The 16,511-nt window shown below is 36.1% G+C and overlaps 2 protein-coding genes across 4 annotated transcripts; one reads left to right on the forward strand and one right to left on the reverse strand.

The window, feature by feature from the left end:
- The first annotated feature begins 2,824 nt into the window (after positions 1-2,824).
- LOC124831691 (prohibitin-3, mitochondrial) lies at positions 2,825-4,524 on the forward strand. The gene is made up of 2 exons (XM_047305767.2): positions 2,825-3,785; positions 4,342-4,524. Exon 1 carries the CDS (start codon positions 2,929-2,931, stop codon positions 3,766-3,768), a length of 840 nt encoding a protein of 279 aa, XP_047161723.1. The 5' UTR covers positions 2,825-2,928; the 3' UTR covers positions 3,769-3,785; positions 4,342-4,524.
- Positions 4,525-5,657: 1,133 nt separating this feature from the next.
- On the reverse strand, positions 5,658-12,366 carry LOC124831690 (dihydrolipoyllysine-residue acetyltransferase component 2 of pyruvate dehydrogenase complex, mitochondrial-like). Of its 3 annotated transcripts, none has more exons than XM_047305764.2 (19): positions 12,178-12,366; positions 11,985-12,078; positions 11,553-11,623; positions 11,290-11,363; positions 11,138-11,178; positions 9,532-9,587; positions 9,360-9,434; positions 9,182-9,274; positions 8,775-9,017; positions 8,623-8,695; positions 8,352-8,455; positions 7,999-8,084; positions 7,844-7,919; positions 6,865-6,932; positions 6,723-6,789; positions 6,532-6,627; positions 6,339-6,441; positions 6,144-6,239; positions 5,658-6,057 (listed from the first exon to the last, which is right to left on the reverse strand). In XM_047305764.2, the coding sequence occupies exons 1-19, from the start codon at positions 12,208-12,210 to the stop codon at positions 5,987-5,989; spliced, it is 1,620 nt and encodes a 539-aa protein (XP_047161720.1). In that variant the 5' UTR covers positions 12,211-12,366; the 3' UTR covers positions 5,658-5,986. The 3 variants fall into 3 exon arrangements, with proteins under 3 accessions (XP_047161720.1, XP_047161719.1, XP_047161721.1); XM_047305763.2 differs by having other exon boundaries at positions 11,138-11,181; XM_047305765.2 differs by having other exon boundaries at positions 8,352-8,443; positions 11,138-11,181; positions 12,178-12,365.
- Positions 12,367-16,511: the final 4,145 nt, after the last annotated feature.

Consider the following 16,511-nt stretch of genomic DNA (forward strand, 5'->3'; position numbering starts at 1 on the left):
CTGTGGATGAATATAGTCCAGGGCAGACTCAATCTATGCCTTCCGTCCCATCCAGTGGAACTTCATTCTCACGAGGTTCCAAAAGGAAGGCACCTATGGTCGATGACATTGATTCTCAATTTGATAAGTTGACGACCAGCCTGGATGGTTTCACAAATGTCCTTAGCTCATCAAATGTTCATTTTGGTGTAATTTCTGATGTAGCCATGCGGCAAGTCTCAGCAATGGAAGATAGAAATCAAATACTCCGTCGCACCTCGACGTACACATACACAGAGGGCAACATTTATGAAATGTTGAGTGCTATGAACATTGCTGATGAAAACTTGCTCGACCAATGTTATGATTTCTTATGTGGAAACCCCACATGTACAAAGAGGTTGATGGGACTTCCACCACACAAGCGGTGAAATAAATTATGTAAAATGATCTCGGGTGGTGACTGTTAGGATGTGTTATCTAACTAGCTGTATTACTATTATATTATGAGATGTACCTGTAATGTAATTATGACTTATTGGTTTTCATCCATCTTAAATTTTTAAGTTATGGTTATGGTTATGATCTAATGGTTTGTCTTTGCTTGTTGTTATTTTTAATATTCAATAATTTGTTATAACTTACCTTGTTATTGTTTTCATTAATTGTTTTGTTGAAGAAATTGTCAAATGGCCTCATCAACCAAAAGGCCTAGAAAAAGTCGTAAGGGAAAAGAAATCCTCACTGAGCCAGAAGATGCAACCTATGTCAGACCATCTGTTGAAGAACAATTAGATCAGCGTCGTTTCTTCACTCACAACCATCAGATGGAAAACTATGCAGCTGATTTCTACACAAGGAATATTGTTGGTCCAAAGATAATGAATTTCGAATCATTTGCCGATTCAAGGTTATTTTTCCAACATCATCTTTTATTTCAAGGGGTGGTCGATTTTCTTACATTGCAAGGACCCTTCTATCCGGATTTAATCAAAGTTTTTTATTCAAATCTGAAGATTTCTGCAAATGGATATTTGCTCAATGAGGTCAACAAGAGAAGAATTAGATTGAAACCTGCTGATTGGTTGAATGTTGCTAATATGAAGTAGAAGGGTAAAAAATTGTCTTATTCAAAGTCCCAGATGACTTTCCGTATGATCGGGAGATGACATTAGCTACTATGGTTAGACCAGAAATGCAGGGTCAACGTCTTAAAATAGTTGGGTGTTTGAATATTAATGATAGACTTCTGCATTATATTATTGTCCACATGCTGACTCCACGACCTGCAAATTTTGCAAAGTTATTGCAAGAGGATATCTTTATGATATGGGTGCTTAAAAATAATATAATTATCAATTGGCCTCATCACATCATGCAACATATGCTTAAATGCAAGGCCAATGACACACCCCTACCATATGGTGTCCTGATCACCCAAATCATGCAATATTGTGGAGTATATGTTGATGCCGATGCCAACACTCATATTGGGACCAAACATCATTTTTTAATAAATTCTTTGAAGAGGTTGAATATTGTTAATGTCAACAATGTTTGGCAACACGCTGTCGGTGATGATGAAGAAGAAGAGCAACCAGACCATCATGACAACCTTGTTCAACCTCCTCCATATCTTTCAAATCCTAATATGATGACTCAAATGTGGGAAGGGGTACAAGACTTGCAACACAGAATGCAGGGTATGGAACAAATGCAAGTGCGGGTTAAACATATTGAAGATAACTTGGCAAACCTATCCCTCGACATGAACCGCCAATTTGCTCACCTGAATCAAAATGTTAACTAAATTCTTCACCATTTAGATGATTAAGTTGATTACTATTCCGAGAATGTATTACATGACTTTTTTGCTTAAATTGACTTATGTGTTTCATAACTTACATTACCTATTTTTGAATGTTAGGAATCTTTGACATTAGTTTTCATACTTTTATTTATTGGTCAACTTAATGAAATGCAAATCAGATGGATTCTCGAATCATAAATGAACTGCAACAACTAAATAATCAAAGAAGAAGACTATGTGTTGCTCTTGAACGACATACATAGGCCATGGAGTGTCGAATATCCCTGGTAAATGCTAAGATTCAATCATCTAATCCAACTACAGAAAAACTTATTACGGACTATGAACATTGAAGATCATAATTTATTCAGACAGTGCTTCGACCTATTATCTTCGCATCCATCTCATACAAAACGTCTAATAGGGATGCCAATACAATATCGTTTCAATAGATTGCAACGATACCTCAGTGAAGCAAGGTCATCATGAACTATTACAAATATATTTGTATGTTATTATGTTGACACTTTTTTTAGGTCATGTAATATTTTAACTTCGTATAATTATATGTTTGTTTAAAATTAATCAATCTCACTTCCGTAACAAATAAATTGATACTACTTGTTAGTAAATTATATTACAAACAAATACTACTTAAAAATAAATTCATTTTACTACATTATAATTTTTAAAAATCAATGTTAAAAATATTTATGATTTTGGTCTCTTTATAAACATTTTTACAATTAAATATCACATTAATAAATAACATTTTATATTACTTTATTAATTAGGAATATTTTAGTAATATTTAATTTTTACTAATTAAACTAATTTAAATCAAATCTTACATTAATTCTCGTTCTCACAAACTTTGCTTCTAAATTCACCCTTGATTACTCACAACTTCACTAAAAAAACAACAAAAAAAAATTACTCTTAAATCCAGTCAAATCAATCATCTGTGCCAAGTCACTACAAAGAACAAATAACAAAGCATGACTAATTGTAAAAACAGGTTAAAATATCATTTCCCTGCCGAAAACTCATCAAGCTTACCAAGAAAGCAACATCCCAAAACCCATCAAACTCATCAAGAAAGTCGAGCAAACCATCCAAAACCCTAATCCCTCTACCAAATGGGAAGCAGCCAAGCCGCCGTCTCTTTCCTGACGAATCTTGCCCGCTCCGCCTTCGGGCTGGGCGTGGCGGCCACCGCCCTATCCTCCTCCCTATACACAGTCGACGGTGGCCAGCGTGCCGTCCTATTCGACCGTTTCCGAGGCATTCTCGACGACACCGTAGGCGAGGGAACCCATTTCCTCATCCCGTGGGTCCAGAAGCCTTACATCTTCGACATCCGCACGCGCCCTCACACCTTCTCCTCCATCTCCGGCACCAAAGACCTTCAGATGGTCAACCTCACACTCCGCGTCTTATCCCGTCCTGAAATCGGCAAGCTCCCTGTTATTGTAAAGAACCTCGGCCTTGAGTACGATGAGAAGGTTCTTCCGTCCATAGGCAATGAGGTCCTCAAGGCTGTCGTCGCGCAGTTCAACGCTGATCAGCTCCTCACCGACCGTTCTCAGGTATCCGCTCTCGTTCGTGACAGTCTCATTCGCCGCGCCAAGGATTTCAACATTGTTCTCGATGATGTCGCCATCACGCACCTCTCCTACGGCAGCGAGTTCTCGCGCGCGGTGGAGCAGAAGCAGGTGGCACAACAGGAGGCTGAGCGGTCCAAGTTCGTCGTGATGAAGGCCGAGCAGGAGCGGCGGGCCGCGATTATCCGTGCCGAGGGAGAGAGCGATGCGGCGAAGCTAATCTCCGACGCTACTGCCTCGGCTGGAATGGGGCTGATTGAGCTCAGGAGGATTGAAGCATCCAGGGAAATAGCCTCCACGCTGGCGAAGTCGCCAAATGTTTCGTACTTGCCTGGTGGACAGAACCTTCTCATGGCTCTCAATCCTTCTCGATGATCGTGATGATGATAATGGTAATATGGTTTTATCGGTGATCTGGTTTCTTATGTAATCAATTTATCTTTTTCAAGTTTTAACAGATTATTGGAAATCTTGTCTTATATATGGTTAATGGTTGCTTGATATTAGAGTATGATTTAGTGCTGATCTTATCAATAAAGTATGAGATTTCTCTTAGGTTGCAACACAATCATTTGAGTGCTAAATTGTTTACATTTTGCATACATTACCACACCCGCTCATCACCCATTTCCATTCCTTTTTAGTTTACAGTATCTCTGCTTGTAATGAAGTGTTTTCCCTTTGGACCAAATTCAGATTCTTTTCTTTTTCTGACATGATATCTAGATATCAACTAGAATGCATAGGCTAACACTGTTCATTCAGCTCTATTAAGTTATCTGGGTTCCATTTTCATTTTAACTTTAAATTATTTGCATTGTTTTAACTGCTTCTACCTCTCTCTGCACGAAAGAAGTAGAAAGACCATGACATTGTATATCCAGCAGTTGTACATGTTGAGCAGTTTTACCATTGCTAAACCTGCTAATACTTTCTGTTTCATTTCAGGGCTTAATAATGCAGTGACATGAGATGCTTGCATCAATTTGTTTTCTTGTTCCTTCCCGGGAGTAGTTATCTTGAGTTTTTAGTGTCGACTCTATTTCATTAGTACAATTATAATACTTGGATTGTGTGCTTAAATGTAAGTTGTCTTACCTATATCATCAATCCACCAAAAGTATTTCAATACATGGTTCTGTTTCGTTTCTCAGTTTCTCAATTTGGCATGTTTGGCTTTTTGTAAAAGCTACTAACATTCTTTACTAAACAATTTCATATTTTATGAAATTCAAACTATTTCAACATGTCTTCCTTCAACAGAATATTCTCAAAATATTTCAAATTTAAAACCATTTTTTAAATAGTTTATTTTTAAAAAAATTAAAATCTGTATTAAACTACTTATAAACATCAAATTTTAAATTATTAGGTGACATACACTCACATTCAAGATATACACCAAATACTATACCTAACTCTACTGAAAGAAAACATATTTCCAACATAAATATTAGTGTATTTTAGATTATTAAACAATTATGGAGAAGATGAGTTATTTATATAACTATATAGGGTAAATAATCCGTGAGATAATTTCTTGATTTTATGCAAATGAAATGTCAGTTGGTCTAATTTAGAATTTTTTTTTATATTTAATGTGTGTGTGTGTCTCTATATATATATATATATATATATATATATATATATATATATATATATATATATATATATATGTATATGGTTATATACACATTATCTTTTATTAGTTTTTTAAATCGTTTATCAAAATTCGTCGTTATTTCTGTACTTGTACGTTTACTTTAAACAAAATTCTTTTAAATATTCCAACCATATCATCACTAATATAACAGTATATTATGCGTTCATTTACATAAAGAAAACAAACTACTCTTTAGTTCGTATATTTATCTTAGTTTATGTTAATGTCTATAAATTTAAGCAATAAAAGTAGTAGTCTAAAAATGTTCAATTAAAATTATGGGCAGGGACTGAGATAAAATCTTCACAATTATAAAAAATAAATGAATAATTAAACATAGTAAGTATAACGACTTCAAAAAAGATATTAGTAAAATAAATAAATTTGCACTCGTACACTATAATCTAATAAGAATGTATTAATGCAACTATTATATATTCAAGGTATGTCCCATGATTGGATAAGAAAAATCTATAGATAATACCTTAAACTAGTCGATTTTTAAAAACCATATCTCACAAGGAGAACAAATATTGAATGTCCAATTATAAAGGCATCGTAATTGAAAAGACAATAACTGTCAAAATTAAGGCCAACTAAATGAACAACATATTAAATACACTTTCTTTCAAAATGCAAGTTATTTCAAATATTTGCAACATAAACAAAGAAAATGTTACATAATCAGCCGTGTATCTGGGGAGGTATCTATTGTGAGCACAATTCGTGGGTTTAAATTAAATGCCTCATCTACCCTCTCTTATTAAAAAAATCACATTTCTCCAAAAATTATTTTTAAAGTGACTAAACACTTCAATCAAAAATTGATCAGGTACACGATCAACCAAACCCAAATGGGAATATAGAAATACCCGAGTGAACAAAACCTCATCCCCCGTTTACAATATAATTTATGATTTCTACTTGCTCTTACAACAACATGGATTCTGGATTTTCAATATAGCCCTTGAATGCTTTTAGCCATTCGGCACCAATTGCACCTGAAAAGAACAAACGTATTGTTGACATGCTTTACCACAAAATTAACTTTTGAGTTTAAAAAAAAAAAACATCGAAGAATGATTACCATCTATAACACGATGATCACAGCTGAGGGTCACAGACATGAAAGAACCAAACTTGAATTCTTCAGCACCTGATCCCGGAATGACCCTCCTCTCAGCTGTTCATTATGTCAGCGACACACGAAAATAATCATTAAGAGAAAAGTGATTGCAGTTGATATAAGAAATAAAAGGGGGAAATGCAAAACTATTCTTACCAGATCCAACTGCAAGAATGCCCGACTGAGGAGGATTGATGATTGCACAGAATTGTTTGACACCAAATGGCCCTCCCAGGTTAGACACTGTAAATGTACCTCCCTGCAATGCAATTCAACCCAAGACTTTATAAACCAGCTCAAGTAGTCTTTATTCTCAGATAAATAAAAATAGACATGAAACTCCAATAACCTCATAATCTTGGGGTTTCAAGCTGTTTTCTCTGGCTTTCTTTGCCAATTGTTTGACCTCCTCCCCTATTGTAGAGAGGCCTTTCTTGTCTGCATCCTGCATATATTATGAATATGTGTCAAAACGATGACCTGTGATTGGAATATAGGCTGTAATTGTATTTCAAATACTAGAAAGAGGCCATTGCTAACCCTGATAACTGGAACAAAGAGCCCATTATCAGTCTGCACAGCTACATTAATATTCACATTATTATACCTGCACAAAAACAAAATAACGAACTTAAAGTAATCCACAAATTTGAAGCCAATAATGAAAGACTAAAAGACTTACTGGCGAATATAATCATTTGCCCATGAACTGTTACATTGAGGAACTTTGCGGAGAGCCAATGCAGCAGCCTGAAATCAAAAGCACAGATATAAAACTTAGTTTCTTGTGCTATTTTTACAATGCTGGCAATGAGGTTTGAATTTGTGACCACATATTATGCATAAGTTAGTTAATATCTCGTACACAGAACCGATTTAAGCTAAAAGAGCTCTTTTAGTGATTTATGGGACAAGGGTTTTCGGCCATAATTGCAAGTCAGATAGCTGAACCCTCCCCTTGAAGGTTGAGCCATGTAATAACATTTCGCTAGAATCCATTTCTATACTGCATTCCGCATTTTCACAACTAATAATTGTTGTGTACACTTAATTTTTATTCAATCTACACCAATAATTACCTTCCTTTTCTTTATTTATTGCTCAGTTAGTGCCATTTTGTTATAATTTTATTCTAGTTTGTAGTTAGTTATAAATAAGATTTAATGAAAATATTTACTTGTGTGACTTTTGCGGACTTTTTATTATAATAAAGAGAAGAAAGGAATGGAAGGGACGTAACCAGATGCAATGCATAACTTTAGTTGATACAAACACATGGAAGACAGAAAAATAATTTACATTGAATCCAAGGCAAGCAAAGCACGCAACACCTTTCATATTCTGCATAATATTATTTTGCTCACAATCTGTTTAATAAAGTTAGTCTGAATTTGGTTCTGTTTTACTATGATCTTAATGTAGCCAAAGAGACACAATAGGGGTCCCTTCTACGGAAATTGGTCCATTTAACTCAACAGTTAGATATTTAATTCTAAGCTAACATCAAATAAGAGAAAAGTTATTTAATATGATTTTTTAACTGTCATAAAGCATTCCACAAGTATTATTTCTTAGATAAGATAATGACATTCCCTACTTATTAAGCACCAAATAAGCAACCAAGACAAGAAGAGATATAATGTCAGATAAAAATCTAATACCTTGATTACAAGGTCATTAACTGATATGCGGGAGCCACCAGAGGCTTCTTGCAAGGAATTGAGTTTGCTCCGCAAACTGTAGACAAAATGTTCCAATTATCAGAAATAATATGTATGGCGGGTAAATCTTTCAAATATTGATTACGGGGAATTACCTCATGAGTTTATCAACACATGCATCCACTGATAAATAGTAATGAGGAATAGTTTGCTTTGATAATAATAGCCGTGAAGCTGTGACCTGTAAAAATATATAATTTTATTTAAAAACATCACTCATGCTTACGCAACACAACATATATTATGATCAGAACTTACATAGAAGTGAACACACAGAAGGAGAAAATAAAATATGCCAGTAGTTATGAGAAAAAGTACCAAGAAGCCCTATGAAACTATGTTTACAACAAAATTAGAACATCATGTGACATGGTCCAAAAACTGGTCTTTGATCACTTGAAACAGAAATATCATCTAATAAAATTTAAGGATTTCTTCAGCAATTTACCTTCCGTATCTGAGAGACAGGAATGTTGATATAATCCAGAGCTGCATCTGTTGCACCCTTGGCCTTTGAGGGTGCGGAAACTTGACTAGAAGCTGCATCAGAAGCTAAAAAGGGTTATCATATAATCAATTTAATCAGCCACACATGCTAAAATATCCTAGAGCAAGCAAGACAAAGTGAGGAATTATCTAGCATAACAATGAAATGTTTCCACTATAATATGTACAGTATACAGACAAATTAATATATATATAAAATGATATAATTGTACCTAAGAAATCTTCAATATCAGCCTTCACAATTAGTCCTTCATGTCCTGTTCCTTTAATGCTAGAGAGTGGTACCTACATCAGTGAGGGATATAGATTAACTATGTCTATTCTGAAAGACCTTCAACCGTATAATTTGTTATTGATAACTGACATTTTTCTCTTCAGCCAACTTTCTAGCAAGAGGACTAGCAAATACGCGATCTCCAGATGGAGTTGGCACACTTGGTTTGGAAACCTTTGCCTCAGGTTCTCGAACAGGCTCCTCTGCCTCCTTCTTTGCTGGGGATGGCACAGATGTTTCTTTGACAGGAGGTGCACTTGGTTCAGATGTTGAGGGTTTGTAGTCTTTAAACTTGTCAATATCCCCCTCATCTTCAACAGTTATGGCAATTACCTATGAAAGAAATTCTTCATGTTACCGATTGTGATGTCTTCCATAAGTCAACAGAGTCCGGAGTGTAAATAAGCATTTTTTTCTTGCAACTTCAAACTGTGGAACAATAAATAAAAAGTCCCTTTCAAAAAAGAGAGGAGGGGAGAGGCAGAAGATATCAATACCTCACCAACTTTAATTTCTTTTTCCCCATCTCCACGAACTATCTTGGCCAGATAACCTTCTTCCATACTTTCCATTTCAACAGTAGCTTTATCCTATGAAATACGCATATGTCAATGTTTGCATAAGAACCTTAATAGAGGTATTTTATGTGTCAAGTCTCTGGTACAAGAACCATACAGTTTCAACTTCACAAAGCACTTCACCAGGAGAAACTTTATCACCTTCTTTCTTCAACCATCTTGCAATGTTACCCTGTATATATTTGGGGAGTTCATATAATTGGGAATATTCTTTAGGAGAAACCATGACCCACTAAATGACATTAACATATGATGTAGAAAAGTAAAACCTCGGTCATTGTAGGTGAGAGAGAAGGCATTCCAATTTCCTGGTGCGGGGGTAGATCTGAAATATATTCACCAACGTCGGAGATTAAATCAATAAGTACAGTATTATTTATATAGTCTCAAGACATAATATTCTATTAAAAAAAACAAAAAAAAAGGGAAGCTTAAGGAAAGGTGTAAGATAGTGGAAACATTTTTAAAGATACAATTCTTGTATCATAAAAACTATATTTTTAGGTGACAACGAATCAAGTACATGGCATCTCCTGTAAGGAAACACAAATGATAGAGAAGCATAAGCTGCGGCATAATGTGAAAAGACTCATATATGTTGACAAGTTAAAGAAACATTACATTTAGTCTAGTTACGTTAGGCATATGTAAAACCATTCACGCTTGTATCTCCACCAAAAAAAAGCATAAGATCAGAACATCTATTACCACATAAAGTGATCAAGAGTTTCAACTTTCCACCCTATTCTTAAATAAGTTGAATGTGGCACAAGGTAAATCATGCCTGTGCACAGTGCATTGACCATGCTTTTTGCTGAAAGAGTTATTTTGTATTTGGGAGATTGGTGATATAAATTATCCTTGGACCTGAAGCTAACAACTTCTTTTAGGGGACTAGGTCCGCTTACAGGATTATTAGGCCATCTCCAACACAATGCCTCCCATTTTTATTTCTTATGCATCTTAAATGGTCTTATCATTACATACCACTTATTTTTATTTTATAATTTAAAAAGTTCATCTCTCCAACCTAGCATGTGTCTTTATATACTTTTATACAACACACATTTATTTATCTAGTCAATAATGCATCTTATTTCTATCTTTTTGTGTAAATATTACCTTACATACCATTAAAAGCTACCTGCACTTACACAATGTGCTTGGTGCTTGACAAGGTCCACTGGTTGCTTTTACAAAAAGCACAGTTCTTAACTGGTAAGAACTGCACTGTGTAACCAATGGAGATGCCCTTAGGATAGTATCAAAAGACCCCATTTAAAAAAGTCTCATCTCAATCCTAGGTCAAGGACACTAGTGAGTAGTTAGAAACTCTGGCCAAGATTAGCTAAGGTAGCTCTATATTTGCAATTCTCAACTGACTACATTTCTCCGTCTATTTATAATTTATACTATAAAAAATAACAGTACAGTACAGGAGAAAAGATGCAGTGGGTTAAATGCAGCTTCACATGTCCAACACACATCTTCCATTTCAATCAAATTTCAAAATTTAATTTGCCAAACTATGAAGGTGTCAGATATGCAACAATTTAAGACATAAGAAAGCACTCAAAGCCCCACATAGGTGATAAGCATCACCCTATTGCAAATCTGTGATATATGGATGACTAACTAAATGCAAAGCAAAAACCCAGTGAACATTTTAACCAAGCTACTTATCCAATCATCCATATCATTCCATGATCATTAAATGTCAAAGGACATCAATCTTAATCAAATTCATCAGGACCCATGAATTAAAAGATCAAAATATAAATAGTCAACAAGGAATATTTTGAAAGGCTTAATGTAACACCGAACAAAAAAAATGGAGGAAACAAAATTAACAGCCCAAAGATCCATTGGTTGTACCTGAGGCTGACGCATAGCATCTCCTTGACAACACCTGTGAACTTCTTTTTGAGAACACGGTTGATTAAAAATAAAAAAGAGTTACTGTTAATCCCTTTTGAAGCAAGACATATGCAAGGAAAAAGAAATTATTATAACATAAAGTGACCTACGGTGAAATCTCTCCGGTGAAACCAGACCCGGTGATGGAACCCCTTCTGATACTAGCCATGGAGATGTTTCTCTTCTGCGTACCAAATGAACGTTTATATCAAAAAGAAAATACAAGTCAGCTGGAAATATACACATGCCGAGGAAGAGGAAGAGGAAGTGAAAAGCAACAGAATAGGCAAGGAAAAGAAAGAGATATTGAAGGCATAAACAAAAAAAACTTGTGATATATTGTTAAATTTGGATGCCAATTTGTTTTACTCACAGTAAAGTCGACGACCGGCTCAAAGACACTGTTTCTTGTTGAAGACTCAGGGAGCTGAGTTTTCCACACATCTAAACAAATAACCAACTACAATTATTAATATATAAAATAACACTTGAGGAGCACCTTCACCAAGCATTCAAATGGCTCCCAAACACCAGAATATGCTAATATCACTTCAAGCCTCTCCAACACAATCTCTACGGTTAAACTTATACTTGCTGCTCACTCACAAACACCTTAATTAAAAACACCAATTGGTTGCCAATACACCTATAAAAAATCAAGCATTCTACACTATTCCCATTTTTAAATTCGAAGTTTCACAGGACTGTTTAATTAGGTCAATCCAACACAGAATTCCAAATTCACAAATAAATCTGCTATGAATTCAGTTGCAATTGAGAAATAACCAAGAAAACAAGCAATTACCGCGCCTCCTATTGAGAGAGGATTGAGCATCGCCGGAAAACCAACGCGCCAACATATAACGCTCGTGGTGCAGCAACTTCGAAACATTTCTCACCTGAATCCAACAGAAAACAAAAAAAAATGCCAACCTGTGTTTGCATTAAAACGCGATAATGATAACGGTAGGTAGGTAGAGAGGTAGAATATGATTCACCTTGGCCGAGTGATTGAGTAAATGTGATGCCATCGCCGATGAACGGAAGAAAAAATGGAGAAATAGCGACCTAAGAAAGACTGGTTAGGGTTCGTTCGGTGATAGATCCGATCAAGTATATGCAAATGGCATGCTATGAAGGTAGCAACTATGGCAGCATACCAACCAACTCAGGAATATTTGTTTTTTTTTTCTCTTCCTTTAAATAAATTCTTCTACTTTTTTATTTTTCTTACTTTTATTGTTTTTTATTATTATTACATCCTTGTTAATAGTTTGTTGTGTTGTAATGAAAGAGAAAAACAATAAAAAAAAAACATGTAAATTTTATTTTATTTTCACTTATTTATTTTTGTGAGTTTCAAAAACCTCGCCACTCATGTGTAAAAAAAAATAACTCTGCTAACAAAGTCAACTTATATTGCGAACTAGTAAACCATAGCATTTGGTTATAACTTTCAAAACCTAGTTTGGTTATAATTAAAGTATTTTTAGAATTATTGTTTGATGAAGATGTTTTCAAGAATTTTTAGTTTCAAAGAATAAAGAAGGAAAAATAAAATAAAATAAAAATATTAGGTGTCGTAGTCATACAAGTTAGAAAATAAGAACTTAGAAAATCGATGGGAGTAGTGTCTCAAAAGAAATTATACAACTATGGCACTCCATCATTTTCTTTCTGCATTCTATCATTTCTAGAATTTATTTTCCAGAACATAATAAATAATTCTGAATTTTTTTTATGAATTGGGAGAAGAAATAATTTATCACGGGCTGGATTAGCAATATGATTTTGCTTTCTATACTTCCATAATAGTCAAAGTGGCGGCGATGGTTCGCGGTTCAGCGGTGGGCTACGATGACCATTCACAGTCCAGCGGGACAATGGAGTGGCGATTTGCGATCCAACAGTTGCAATGTAGCGGCAATTGTGGTGGAGAGCGGTGCCCTCATGCAAACTCGGTTCTTTTACTAAAATAGACAAATCTGGTGCCAAAATCATAGAAATAGACAATTAAAAAAATTATGAGAATAAACAAATGGTATAACAATAAAATTATTTTAAATAAAAAAGTGGTACACTCCCATATTACTTTCCTAGTCATTTTATCAGAATAAAAAAATCGTTAGAGAGACTCACAACTTCAACTTCGAAGTTGTTAAGAGAGTGTATAACTTTCCTTTTGGAAGTTGCTACTGGGTGCATAACATCCAATTGGGTTTATTTGTGTAAAAATGTAATTTGTTAATTGATTATATTATATTATATTATTATCGAGACTTGAGTTATTTAATTGTTCACTTGCTCCACCAAACTATTTCATTCCTCATCAAACTATTTGGATTCTCTATTAAAATACCAACATATTCTATCAAGCTTTTACATGCTTTATTATTAAGTTGTCTATACATTCTTTTGAGTTATATGAGTTGTCTATGTACTTTCCTAGGTGTCGCAACCGGAATCGCGACGGGACGACGATCCAAAAAAGAGAAACGGGGTTTTAGAAAAAAGATTTTGGAGTCGCCACCATAGTTTATTATGGGAAACTACGGGAAAACCATAAAACGATAAAACACAGTCCGCGAAAACCAGATTCTGGGTTCGGGAGTCGGTTACGCGTGGGGAAGGTGTTAGCACCCCACAACGCCTGCCCTAAGGCAGTACCTTTAACTAAATGCACGAATATGATGTGGTTTTCAAAATGTTTAACTATCCCCTAAAATAAAAATTCTGAATAAACAAAACATATTTTTTTATTTTTTTGGGCCCGACAAGGATTGACCTTGCTCCTACGTATTCTCATTCAAAATGAGAAATCAGGGTTACGTAGTTCTTTTAGAAAACTGCTTGAAAATTTGTTTGAAAATTGTTTAGAAAATTTTGTTTGGAAAATGATTATGGATAAATTTGGATTTTTGGGGAAGTGAACCTGACAAGGGCTAGCCTTGCTCCTACGTATCTCCACTTTTGATGGAGAATCAAGGATCACGTAGTTCTGGGTAGGAAGATTGTTTGTTGTTTGAAAGTATGGATGTTTTTTTTTAGTCTTTGAAGATTTTATATTTTTTGAATTTTTTGTATTTAGGAAAGAGAAAAGGTTTTTAGCACAAGGACGATGCGTGCGATCACACATGTGCTTAACCTATAAAACATATTTTGTAATTTTATTTAAGAAAGAGAAAAGGTTTTTAGCACAAGGACGATGCGTGCGATCACACATGTGCCTAAACCTTTAAAACATATTTTTGTAATTTTATTATAAAGAAAGAGAAAATGTTTTTAGCACAAGGACGATGCGTGCGATCACACATGTGCCTAAACCTTTAAAACATATTTTTTTGTAATTTTAATTAAGAAAGAGAAAAGGTTTTTAGCACAAGGATGATGCGTGCGATCACACATGTGCCTAAACCCTTTAAACATATTTTATTATTATTTGAGAAAAGAAGAAGAACAGGTTTTAGCACAAGGACGATGTGTGCGATCACACATGTGCCTAACCCCTTTAAAACATATTTTTGTAATTTTTAATTTTTATTTTTATTTTGTATTTTCCTTTTTGTTTTGTCTTTTAATTTTAATTTTTTTTTTATATTTATTAGATTTTTTTATGAACAAACCCGGCAAAACATAAGATGCATACATAGTCACATACAATAATATGAAAAGAAAACAATCAAGTAAAAGAAAAAAAACATTAAAGAGCATAAAACAAAGCAACCAATAAGCATAAAAGTGTAGAGATAAAAACCAGAGGTGTGGAAAGAAATGAAGCTCTTTGGTTTGAGCCCAAAACTCTTCTTCTTCAACTTTGGATCTGCTAGGGGTGTAAACATGAAATTTGGAGTGCATCCCGAAATGTTTGCCCAGATTCAATTTTCCTTTTTTCTTATAAAAAGAGTGGGCTTAAGCCCGAACGAGATGGGGGTGGGAATGGAATGCAGGTGGCAGGAGGAAAGAAGCAGCCCACGCCGGGCCCCAGGTCCATTTCTCCTTCTCAGAACAGGATTCTCACCTTCTCATTCAAGCGCAAAACCTAGAGTCTCTCTTCCAAGGCAGCCAACGGAGGTCCCTCCACCCAGTCACGCGACGCCACTGCCCCAGCCAACACCGGCTTCCGCCAGCTGCAGTCAAAGCCACCGCCGGTACGCTGACCACCGCCGCTCACCACCGGAGTCCCACGCTCCCCTTTTTCTCTTTTCCTCGCGCGCGTGAGGCCGCCTCTGCCAAGCCGGCTGCCGCGAAGAGCTCTCTGCCTGATCTCTAATGTCGCCGGCAGTTCACAGGCGTTTCCAAGGCCGCCGCTGGCCGCAGCGTCAGATCTTGCCCCCTCTCCGTTGTTGATGGTGATTTGGGAATGGGTTGGGTTATTTGGTTGTGTTGTGGTTAGTTTATGGGTGATGGTGTGAGGTGTGGTTACGCGAAGCTGATGGTGATGGAGGTTCGGTTCAATCTTCACGATTACGGGTGGATGCTGAAGGGTGGCTATGACAGTGGGTGAGTATGGATGAAGATGACGACTGGGTGAGGATAGATGGTGGCCGTGCGGTGTTGGTAGTGGCCGAGTATAAGGTGTAGAAAGTGTGTTCTAGATGATGGTCATCATGTTGGTTGTGTGAATGATGATGGTCCTCCAGTGGCCGTGGGTGTTTGGCCGTGTCAAGATGGCTATGGTAGTGAGTGAATATAGAGGATGGGCAGTTACTAGTAGCAATGGGCGTAGGGATGAAGAGATGGATGTTGGAGGTGATGGGTGTTCCTAGTAGCCGTGAGCGTTGGAGATGAAGGGAGGTTTGAAAGCTTGGTTCCCTGGTCTGTGAAAAGTGGTAGTGGAAGGAAAAGATGGCTGGAAGGGTGTCGCGGGGGAGCCAGTGCCCCCCGTAGCCGTGGTCACCAGGTGTTCCAGATGAATGATGAATGAAGAGTAAGATGAAGATGATGTGATGAAGATGATGATGTTCGAGAGAATAAGGATGGTGACGGGAAAATGTAGTGGAGGTAGTGAGTGAGTTGTGAAGAGGAAATGGTTGGGATGGTTACGGATGGGAGGAGCAGAGGGGTTGGAGAGTATATTCGCTGTGTATGAATGATGATGGTCGTGTGATATTGTTGGAGATGAAGGCCAGTATAATGATCAAGATGATCGTTTTTGCCCTGGTTTTGGAGGGTGTGATTTTGTTGAGTGAATAGAGAAGAGTCTGAGAGTGAATGGAAGATAGAATAAAAAAAGTGGTGGGTTCTGTGGCTTTTAGTGTACTGAAGGAATTGAGAACTTTTTTGTGTGGAGGTATTGATTGAAGATTGATGTTGGCCGTAAGGTGTAAGGATG

Source organism: Vigna umbellata, chromosome 3 (genome assembly GCF_029865625.1).
Source record: "Vigna umbellata cultivar VRB3 chromosome 3, Vumbellata_1.0, whole genome shotgun sequence".
Classification (NCBI taxonomy): domain Eukaryota; kingdom Viridiplantae; phylum Streptophyta; class Magnoliopsida; order Fabales; family Fabaceae; genus Vigna; species Vigna umbellata.